Source organism: Gymnoscopelus microlampas, assembly GCF_963454915.1.
Source record: "Gymnoscopelus microlampas genome assembly, chromosome: 1".
Classification (NCBI taxonomy): domain Eukaryota; kingdom Metazoa; phylum Chordata; class Actinopteri; order Myctophiformes; family Myctophidae; genus Gymnoscopelus; species Gymnoscopelus microlampas.
Window position 1 is genome coordinate 13,088,756 of NC_139962.1, and position 12,016 is coordinate 13,100,771.

Here is a 12,016-nt window from a genome sequence, read left to right on the forward strand (position 1 = left end):
CGCTACGTTGGACTCACTATTTTCTACACTCTCCTCAAACATCCCTTAAACAGTATACTAACCTAAGTGTGCTGAGTCTGAGGTTTTTGATGCGCGGCCCCTCCCCTCATTCCTAGTGGATACAGCAAACAGAGGTACTCACTAGTAGGGGAAGGGAGGCATCATCGATATGTTTCACCACTCTCCCCCTTATCACCAGTCTCTACAAGGTGTGAAACCTCTAATTGGTTGGTTGGATAGCCAGCTGGATGTGTGATGTTCTTGCATCTGGCCCAACTTCAGTACCTCTCTCCCAGGATACGTTGAGGGTTATTTCAGCCCGCGGCGCCCCATTGCCTCCTAACAGTTAATTTGTCTCCATGGAAATTCTGAAAATAAAACAATTGGAGCTATGTGCTCACTGTAAGGCACTCCTCCAATTATACACTAATAATCCCAGACAAATGTATCCCAAAGATGCCCACTCAACATTAATTACACACTGCTCTTAGTCTAGCTAATGATCACAGGTCTATTTTTGTGAATGCATTTTTTAACAGTGTGTGAGTGACATTAATGGCTAAAATGCTGTCTCAAATGATGGTAAAACGAGGCAAAAAAAAACATACAGCAATTTGAGTACACAGTAAAATCGGTGTTAATTTAACTCCGAGGGCCCTGTTTAGACAATATATGGTGCAGGGCGCAATTGTGTCATGGGTGTGTCCCCTCCAGTTTTTCTATCAAAACAGCACGTTATCTAGCTGGGGGAAAAGTGAAGTGCACGGCGCAAAGGGTATGTTTTTATACTCTGAATTAGTCATGGGTGGGTTTTGAGCATAACACAAATTAGATCAATCCATTACTTTTAAGGGTTTGTTGTGCCTTCAGCATAGCACATTGTTATTTAGGGTTAGTACAGGGTTGGTACAGATTTAATTACAGATTTACAGATTTAAACGCTCTGCATTTAGACCACCAGTAGTGTTCCAACACAGAGTGCAAACTCTGCGCGTATAGATGATAGTTCCCTGATAGTGCCAGACCACAGACCAACACACCCATTTGGACTGGGTGAAAGATACATACTGTAGGACCCTGAGACTCGCCTGAGGAAGTCGCATGGTTGCAGCAGGCTGTAGCCACCAAAGCTATGGTGCTCCAGGCCATTAAATAGATGTTTTTCATCTTCATGTTTTTTTTGTTCTCAATTCTCTGTTATGTTTTGTCTCGCTGCCTGTCCTTTCCTGTTTCATCTGTCTCTCCCCTATGGCCACTGCCATGTTCTGCCCATTCTCTTCATCAGCCCTGCAGTTCCCTGCCATTCTACTCACTTGCTTCCACCTTCCCTTGTCAGTAGGCTACTGCTGCTGCTATAAAACTGGACTCTCCCACACACTGACTGTCAGATTCTAATGCAGTGTTGCCTTGTGTTCCCTGTATTACTGTAGCTCTCTAGCCGCTCTCTAGCTGTTCTATGTTCTAGTTTTCTGACTCAAATCAATTTTACCTGCCTTGTGTGTTTTGACCTTTTGCTTGTTCGGACTACTTACACCAGTGGTTCTCAAACTTTTTCATGTCAAGGACCTTCAAAATGATATGTATTTGGTGGCGGACCCCCATCTCAAATATTTTGTTCCAGGGACCCCTAGAAGCAAAGATTTGAGTTACAAATGTTCGCTTAAAAAAAAATATATATATATTGTTTGCACAAATGTTCCTGATTTTTCAAAAATAGCCCAAGTATAAAAGGTTAAAGTGGTTGAAATTATTGTGAGGCTATAATGACACATTTTGCTGGGGACCCCCTGGAACCCCCTCAAGGACCCCTGGGGGTCCCTGGACCCCACTTTGAGAACCATGGACTTACAGTACCTGTTTTCGGCCCTGGCCTTGTCCCTCTTGTTGTCTTTGTTAATGAATCGTCTGCAATTAGGTCCTTTCCTCTGGCACACTGTGGTCCGTGACAATCATGTTTTTTGACTCAGTCTTTGCTTAATGTTTTTGTTTTTCTCTGCCTGTCTATTGGACTGATTTCTGTGTACCGAATCGTGCTTCCAGTAAACACATTGTATTCTACAAATTGTCGTCCATTATCTGTTTGTACCAGTGTTAACAATGGGTAAAGAACAACACCCACATCCTATGCCTGATGAAAGCATGGCAAGTTGGTGCCAAAGCAGTGAGAAACTGTCCATTGTGTGGGTATTTTTCTTCACTAACAGTAAATGGTATTGAAGTTAATCACATCGCTCCCTGATGTCTTGTATTTCAATATTTGGGAAAATTCAGTTCAGCATTCAGTTAGGCAATGGTCCAGCTATACTGCCTTAGGTTAATTCATTTTTTAATTGCCATGAACATGGCAACAAGGGTATACCATGAGGAAGATAAACTTGCTTGAATTTCACTTATTTGTGAATGTAGTGGGGCCTTTGAGCTTAAATCATAATAGGAAACAGCTTAAAAGGAATATTGTCTTACTCTGAAAATAGACAGTTACAGACTTATTGTGTGCAATCTGTGCATGCAATTGTAGCCACTGTCTCCCTCTCAGTGTTGCTGCGGCCTATCTCAATAAAGAAATAGACTGCTGCAAAATGGAATGGATTGCTCACTCTTCTTTAAAATGGAATGCTTGAAAAATAAAATAACGGCCTACCCTTTATGTAGCTCTAAGCGCAAATTCAATAAAGAAGATCTAACGCTTTATGGGAGCGCATCGCTATTGTCTGCGTCACTTCCGTTCCCACGCTGTCAGTATCTTTCCATTCACAAATCTAGCGAGCACACCCAATCTGCAGCCAGCCAATCAGCGATCGGGCTCCACTCTATCAAATATCACCGCCTCTAAACTGTCATTCTCCTTTCAGTCGGCGAACAGCAACCCACCTCCATCCCCAACTCCACCTCAGATGTTCAATAGCCGAAGGGAGGTCGATTCTTCTGCACTGCCACCACCAGCGTCTAGACTCCATGGGGGCTTTTCTTGTATCAAATTGGCGTGATCACTCTTTTATTGAAAAAACACGTTCTCATGGTGAAAATGCAACGCGAGGAAAGTCTATCAATTCATTCAGTGCATGAGTAGACAACAGCCTGTATGTAGTATAGAGAGGAAATGAATGCAAGTTTCGGTAACACTTAACTTAAAGGTCGGGTCTATAATGCATTATAACCACGTTTATAATGTTTATAATCATGTATGACAACTTATGATAACGTTTATACGTAATATAAGTGCTGGTCATAATGCATTATAAGCTCAGTGGAACAGACAAGACCAAGCTTCTCTTCTTGCCAGTTAAGTCCTGCCCCACGCAGGATCTAACTATTTCCACAGACAACGCCCTGGTGACTTCGGTTCCAACAGCCAATAACTTTGGTGTTGTCCTGGACAGTCAGCTCTCGTTCAAGGCACACATTGCAGCGGTCACTCGATCCTGTAGGTTTACACTCCATAACATTCGAAGGATCAGACGCTTCATCACCCAGGAGTCAGACCAGCTCCTATCCAGACATCAGACATATCAAAACTACTTTAACTCGCTCCTTACTGGCCTCCCGGCATGTGCACTTAAGCCCCTTCGAATTATTCAGAATGCCGCAGCACGCTTGGTCTTCAACCAGCCAACCTTTTCACATGTCTCCCCCCTTCTCCACTCCCTCCATTGGCTCCCAGTTACTGCCCGCACAGAGTACTGATGTTGGCCTACAAAGTAACCAAAGGTATGGCACCCCCATATCTTCAAAGCCTGATCCAACCCTACAACCCCTCCCGCTCACCCAGATCAGCTAAGACAGAGAAGCTGTCAGAGCCTTCCCTAAAACATCTGGGACAACGCTCCACACGTCCCAGACTCTTCTCCCTTCTGGCCCCAAACTGTGGAACACCCTTTGCAATTAGAACTTCAGACTCACTCCCAATCTTCCGCCGTAATCTGAAGACTCACCTCTTCAGACTCCACCTTAGCCCGTAGCACTTGCCCTAGCCTCGACGACCTTGCAGGCTTATGCAGAGGTTAAAATGTAATTTAGATAGCATGCTATGTATACAGATGCCAGGTAATCCTGGTAATAAAAAGGACTAGTAATACTAGTCCTTTAGTGTGCATAGATTCAACGTACAGATTATCGTTTTTTTTTTTAGTCTACTCTTTAGACTGATGATACAGTAGGTTCTTGGTTTACCTATGATCCTAGAATACTATTTCTATGCATCACTCTGGATTAAGAGCCTCTGCTAACTGCCTGAATCTTAAATTGTAAATTGATGCATTTTGTTTAGTTGTATGTATGTATTTGTCATATATCATGCCTATAATAATATACTGCAGCAAGACAGTGGCAGAGATGTTCTGTACTCTCTGGCATACATGGTTGAGAGGAATATGTTCACCAGCATCAGCATCACCAGGTACACAGAGCATAGAGATGTCTGACATCCTGTGTCTGCATGTCTTTATGTCAAGCTACATGCCATGTCTGGATGTCTTCAATTGCAGAAGCCAGCAACTCTCTTGACAGAAGATCAATTTACAGAGTTCAATGAACCAACCAGGAAAAACGAGTTGATTATGTATTTATGTAGTCCTCCAGAAAAGTATGCAGAGGACATCAGAGGGCTTTGTGCTGTTTTGGTCAAGTAACAAAGAATCTATTGTTTTGCTCAAAATTGAAAGTTCTTCCTTTGTTTGGGGAATAGATAGGATGCCTCTTGGGGTGGAAATCAAACACACTAGTTTGTTCAACAGCAAACTGTCATTCCTGCCCTGGTGCTCTCTCTGAGATGCTGCTGCTCACACTCTGGCAAACCTGTTTACCTCTCCCTGACCCAAAGTTACGAGCAAAAAGTGGGTCATGCCTTGGATTGGTGCTGCTTTAGTTGTCAAAGGAATCATACCAACAACTTGCACAAACAATGGCTTCCTGCACTTCCTTCTCAAGGATGTTGTGTTCTGAACGCTGTCACAGAATAGTCTCCGGGCCATGTGTGCATAGTGGTCTATTGACGGTGGCCATTCTCCACCTAATCCATAACATATTCCACTCACACAGCAGGTTACATTTTGAAAAAGGAAAAAAAATCCACTTCAGTTCTCCTTTGAATGGATGAAGAAAGACAAATCTTTAGAATTGCAGCTTCGTAAATACCTGCAGGAGCGAAAATGCATTTTGCACAATAGAGACAACTCAATTGCGGTGTTGTTATCATATAGGAAAAAGCCATAGCGAAAGCATTCACCACAGTGTAGTTTGTGGTGTGACATTTCCACACCTTGGTGAAGGCCTTTTCTCCGTGGGCGCCTCTGAAGAACACATTAATCATGTTCCAGGAGAAGTGACAGTCAGTGAGACTCTAACTGCGGCTGACAAACTAAAGTTAAAGCATTGATTCCCCTGAGTGTCATTAAGGCCTCCCTGTGGGGCCGCCCCTGGGTTTATAAGTCTCTGATAGTGGAGACGGATGACCCTTTCCTTCTATTCCGCCATTCTACCACTCCCTCCACTAAGCCCATTAAAACCACAGCGGAGCCCCAGCACTCCAGCGAAGTGGACCAGTTCAAAGCAAACAGTTCACCGAACCTCAAACCACAAAGCGAAGTGGTTGTTTGGTGAACTGTTTGCTGTGTGTGTGTGTGTGTGTGTGTGTGTGTGTGTGTGTGTGTGTGTGTGTGTGTGTGTGTGTGTGTGTGTGTGTGTGTGTGTGTGTGTGTGTGTGTGTGTGTGTGTGTGTGTGTGTGTGTGTGTGCGCACACACACGTCCATGTGTCTGCATGTGCATACTTAATTTATGGGTGTTGATGGGCTTTCAGCTGACAAAAATGGGGGACAGCAGTCCAGCTATAATAGGGATCCCCACTCACCACTCACATGTTGATTATAGGCATTGTACATTATACAGACCACCCTACATTATATCAAATATATGTATCTTATTTCTGCCTCTATCCTCATGCACAAGGCAATTTCGGCCGAATGAAAAAAGGGAGAAAATTGGACCATGAGAAGCAGAAAGCCTTTTTGATCAGTCCAAGCCTGCAATACCAGCTGTATTTCGATAGTAATTATTTTTAAAAGGAATCCACGCCACAAGAAGGGGGCTCTGAGGTCAGTTGCTCCTTATCAACTGATAGGTGAGAGAAAAAGCTACGATGGAGTAATTGTATACTGCTTCTGATGTCCCTGTCAGCCTAATGCAGGTATTTTTCACCCCTTATTTTTTCCTTCCATCAAGATGGACAGCCATGTTTATCTGTCTGTTGCAATTTAAAACACACCTAAAAAACGACATAATACTTCCTTATGTTAATATGAGCATCAAATCTACATTTTAAATGTTTTATTTGCACATGTATTCCATACATTCCATAGGGCTGGACCACTCATGGACAAATTACATCATCAACTGGCGACGGGGATTGTCCCTCTTGAGTAAAAGATGAACTGTTTTTAAAACGAAATAAAATATTGAAGGTGCTTTTTATTCATTTTACTTATAGAGGACAATTATAATGTATTATAAGGCTTATTAGCTAGGGATACTTTTAAAGGTGTATAACACTCTGTTTCTCATGTATTATAATAAAAAAAAAAAACTTAGAACATTTTGAATAAATGAAAAATAAGAAGTCCTTTGCATAAAGAATGCAGAGTATACAACCCACATAATTTGCATATAGAAAAGACAAATGATTTGGCCTATTGACAGATAATAATGAATATAGAGTATAACTAATTGTTGACATGATCAAAAACATGACAGATCAAACAGATTCAAATAATATAGTTTATTATAACATTAAACTCATAAATTGTATCACTTTTTACTCTATGTGCAGTGGAAGTAAGTATTCATCAAATCAATGAACTGTATCTTCTTGTGCCCAGCTCACCAGCTGGGCTTTTTTAAAGGAAAATATTTCTGTATATCAGTTCACAACATGAGTTTAGGTTTCTGTACACCACCTATAATTCTTCTCAGCAACAAAGCTGTGCATGAATAGTGGATGAGTAACCTATGCCCCATCTATAAAGAAGATACATCTATGCATGAACACAATCAAATACTAAACATTAAATATATGGTAATGCAGTATACAAAGGAAAATATATACAGTATATACAAAGAGGAAAGTCTTCATTAAATAAAACATAATTTGGGTATTTTAAATCAGCAACCACAGAATATTTGCCCAGATTTCATTATCTCTGACCTCATCAACCAAAAGGTCTATTTTCTTTTCTTTTTTTTACTTTAACTCAGAAAGAAAAACACCCTGTTTTCCTTATACAACTTCCATTAGTCATCTTTGACTCTCATCCAAGTTTTGAAGATGGACAATATTACTATCATTAGTATCAGGTTTGCACTATATCTTTCACTATGGGGTGTGTTGAGACCCATAATAATATTTGGCAATTTCAGTGTAAATTCCACTTTGAACAGACATAACAAGGGCAGCAACTTGTTCCCAAAAGTTGCCAAAGCATTTACATGAAACAAACAATTGTCTGTGTCCTCTGTGACCAAACAAACAGCGCATAGAGGAGTAGGGATAAGCGTCCATTTGTACAGGTTTGACATGTTTGGAAGAATTCCATGTCATATTTTAAAATAGAATTTTGACAATTTGCTCTCTGGCGAGAGTTTTATTGCCTGTAGCTGCCATACATGATTCCACTTGATGTTTGTCTGGTCATCCAGCACAGCTTCCCAGTATGTCTGCATGTATGATGGTGTTGTCTATATTATGATTACATCCTGTGCACAGGAATGCTACGCACACGTCATACATACGTCTTTGTAGTGGTGCCGGCCGGCAGAAGGATCCAGAGACAATAAAGTATCCGCACACACTGGTAGACAAGTGCCAATATTTTATTCTGGATGCAGAGTAATAAAAAACAAACATTTCGGCAGCTAACTGCCTTCTTCAGGGTATTAAAGATCTGATAACATTTATTCCACACTGCAGATCATTTAGACAACAATGTGAAGAAAAGAAAATAGATCAATAGTAAACGTAAAAGTGGTTAGCCTGGCCTGAGTGCAATGGCTGGGCCTCACTCTGGGTGAGTGTCTTTGGTGATCAATGTATCTCCCCGCCCAGCCAGGTGAATTGAATAGCCTACACGGGACCACAATGGGCCTTTTGTGTTATACCTTTAGCAAAGGTTTACCTTTAACTGTTCTCTCTCCCTCAATGCATATGGTCCTGTGTCTGCCCTGGTATTGTGTGCTTATGTCCATCTGTGTCTGATGAGTTTCTGTTTGTCTGGTACATTATTTATTTATTTTGTCACATTATGCTGCTGTAACGCCTCAATTTCCCTTAGGGGATTAATAAAGTATATCTCATCTACTTTTTGCAAACTGTTAATAAAGTATTCAATCAATCAAGCAGCCAATCAATTTAAAGTTAAAAGAAATACCCCATCTGGTAGGCTAGAGAATGAAAATTCAGTTTTCTCTGATTTGAGGTCTGGTGCAGAATTTGAGCCACAGTAGGTGTAATTTTCAATATAGAAAGATCATCTTGGGCTCAAATTGAAGCTTATGAATTTGAGAGGCAATTTGAGGCAGTGAGGCACCATAAAATTATGCCAAATAGTCAAGCCGTCCTTTTTCTTTGGTCTTTTTGGGGATGTTGTGGGTGAAATTTTTAAATAGAATGGCAGAATGACTACATCGCCCTTTGTTTCAGGATGCTCCCTGTCAAATTTCATACGTGTATGGTTGTATGTTTTTTTTAAATGCAATTGTACAGGTAGTACCTTAATATTTTAATGAATCAACTCGTCTAAGGCAGTGGTGTCAAAGTTGGGTCCGGGGAGTCGGGGACCCTCAGGGGTCCTTAAGGAGGTTCCAGGAGGTCCCCTGCAAAAAGCTTTAGGAAGATAGTCCAACCCACACTTCGCCACTGGGGCAAAATAGTACACAAATGGTCTCCTAAGTGGGCGCCGCCTGGCAGCAGATCTCGCAAATGTTCTATATTTACTGGTGCTAGATCTCGGAAAAGTCGATAACAAAGTAGATTTTCTCCTGATTTGTCTCTCTGAAAAAAAGAAGAAACAGAAGCTGTAGTCACGTTCACTCTCCCATTGGAATGAATAGACTCTACTTCCGGTCTCATAAAAGGGCGACCACCTACGTCACACAGATACGGGAAGTAAAAGCCAGTTGGGCTGCCTTGCTTTTCTATTTGTTTTGGATTATACTGTACTTGGTCAAAGATAGCAAAAATAGCTGATCTACAAGTTCACAACGTGTCACAATGTGACGCCTTGTGAGCTTGTAGATCGTCTATCTTCGCTGTTTTTTAACATTAAACTTGGGGCTATAATGGCATGCCCAAAACAGGGACACCGGAGTGAAAGCGGTTAATTTCACTATTATTTCAGAAGTTATTGCCCAAAGAGAGGATGTACAATCCCTGGTTTTCTATGCAATCTGGTGTGAAATGTGCTGTGCACATCCTATGTGGAGTTAGGAGAGGACGAGGAAAATGACCAAAAAGAGATTCCAACCATTTATCATAGTCCCCCGCCCAGCCAGGAACAATACATTTCCCTTGGACTTGATTTCTGGTAATTTCATGCCAACTCAAGTTCAAGTTCTTTGTCGTCATGCGCACAAATACAGCTGGTAGCAATGCTGTAAACGTTAAACTAACTTTAAAGCTTGCTGTGGGGCAGGCTACTGTAGTATGATGCAGCTAGCCTATTAACCATTACTGGGCAGTTCAACAATGATTGGTCAGCTTCCAAATGTTAAATTCTGGCTTGTAAAACAGGGAGAATTCATACAGCTGGCACGTGTAAGCAAATATGAAATTAGACAAGCCGTCCCTGCAGTTGACACGCTGTACTGCCATAATCATTAAACAAATGCCACTGTTCCTCTCCTGCTTGCCAGTGTTGCTGCAGGTTACGGAGACAATTTCACAATGTACACAAATTAGACGTGTGCGGAGCTGGAGAAGCGTATGATTAATGGCTCTCAAGAAGGGACAAGTCCCAGAGGAAAGAGAATTGGAGTAGCGATGCTAAAAAGGCCCAGGGATTCATAGGCAAGGGGGAGTGCAGGAGGGGCTGCTGACTGATGAGAAGGAGTCATTTTGGTTTAAAACAGTGGTCAGGGGCGGACTGGCCATTTGGCATACCGGGCAAATGCGGCCCACCGGGGCCATTTTTGCTCCCGTTTTAGGATCATTACGGTCATTTCCGGGTCGCGCGGCCCAATTATAAGTTACTTTAATGTTTGGGCTGGGATGCTTTCCAGCAGTGGCCTCAGTGCGGCTGCAGAGTTCATGTGCAACCTAGGTGGTGTGGCCTATGCTTTACATAGGGTTGCTGGGCTGACGCGCCACGTGCAAATCAGGACAATGTGGTATTGCAGGTGAAAGTGCTTTATAAGCCAGAGAGAAGTTAGTTGGAATGAGTATATCTGAGGCTTGATTTAGGCTCAAACCTTTTGAAAAACGTTTGAGGGACATAAACAATATGATATTAAATATCAAATATGTTTTTTTAAATTCATGGTGTAGATCCTTTAAACCCATTGACCTGTGGCTCTATACTCGGTCTGCTCTTGATTTCCCTCTACACAAAATCTCTTTGCTGAAAGGTCACAATGCAGAATGTTTTGAGTTTGTAGATCTGCTTCAGTGCAGAGGGATGGATGCTATGGTGCAAGTGGTTAATGTAAAAAAAGAATAAAAAAAGGAGATCCTATCACACTAACTAAGATTTGGCCTCGGGGTTGAACACCCTGTTGAACCCCCCTGGTTTAAAGGATGTGGAGAGAGGTCTCCCAATTGTCCCCTTTAAAACTAAATCTATCCATCTATCACTGATTAATGAATTGTGACTGACAAGCCTATTTGTATCATGTGGCATGCCCTAACCATAACGTGGACAACAACCTGTAGCTAGAATCTAGGATCCACCAGTAGTATTAAACTGACACAACCATCTGGCTGGAGAGAGAATTCTCATAACCTACCCTTGACTTACTTTGAAAAGCCTCCTCTCACCTCACCTCCGAAAATTGGATCATTCAATGATCCGGGGCAGCGGGGGTACCTACGGTCTTTTGGTGGAGAATATCGTCCACTTTTCCGTTTTCTTCGAAAGAATTATGCGAATAAACGCAGAGAAAAGTCAAAAATGGAGACATTGAAAGTGAGCGTTGCCGATACGCGCGTGCGTCACGTGCTCAAGAAGAGTGTGCGTCGACCGTGGACGGTGGCCGGAACCCCCTCCTGCCGTGATGTGGAACAGTCCGTTGTGAGAGGCAGCGCAGCAGAGCTCCTCCACAGAACACAGAGCACAGCGGAGCGGAGCGGCTGGAGGAACACGGAGCGTAAGGTGGCTGGAAACCCTTTTTTTGAGGAAACTGTACAGCGCAACTCTCACGCGCGCAAATGGATTTCCCCGTGGCGTTGTTGTCCCTTTTCTTTTTTACCAAACCAGGTAAGGTGGTGTTTGAGTCGTGTGATGATACTTTGTGATAACATGGTGTTACTGTTACCTTAACCTTACCTGGCTGCGTGACACGAACATTAGCGTTCTGGGAGGCTATATAATGGGGGCTCGCTTGTTCGTTTCCACCTTGCGCGCGCGCTCGCGCACGCAATCTTTATATCGATTTTGTCTTCGGGGGAATCACGCAGGAGAATATAAACCACAGCTTAATATCAGTTTTTGACTTGAAGTACTTTTTTGGTTCTCCAATGTTCAGCACCAGCAGCATCATGTCAAATGTAAGGCTGTCCCTTACCTTTACTCTGTAGTCTGTAATGTCTGACTGCCACAATAACACAATATGGTACCTTGTCCAGGGAGAACACAGGTGATTACCAGGGGCACAGCCAATTCATCTTTTTGGGGGTATAGTGTACACTAGCTGGCACTGGCAGGCAGCAGCCTGTGCACTAATGAATAGCAATGAGTGACTTTTGTTTGTAATACTAGACCATACCCGGTCGGCGCAGCGCATCCGTGGGGGGATATGCGCACATGATCTGGCAAC

At 42.5% G+C, this 12,016-nt stretch overlaps 1 protein-coding gene across 1 annotated transcript in view; it reads left to right on the plus strand.

Moving 5' to 3' along the window:
• The first annotated feature begins 11,341 nt into the window (after positions 1 to 11,341).
• LOC311049653 (protein kinase C-binding protein NELL1-like) overlaps positions 11,342 to 12,016 on the plus strand; it is a 289,822-nt gene continuing 289,147 nt past the window's right edge. The window contains exon 1 of the mRNA XM_084063406.1: positions 11,342 to 11,457. Within this exon, the coding sequence (XP_083919532.1) occupies positions 11,409 to 11,457 (49 nt within the window). The 5' untranslated portion in view covers positions 11,342 to 11,408. The remainder of the gene's footprint in view (positions 11,458 to 12,016) is intronic.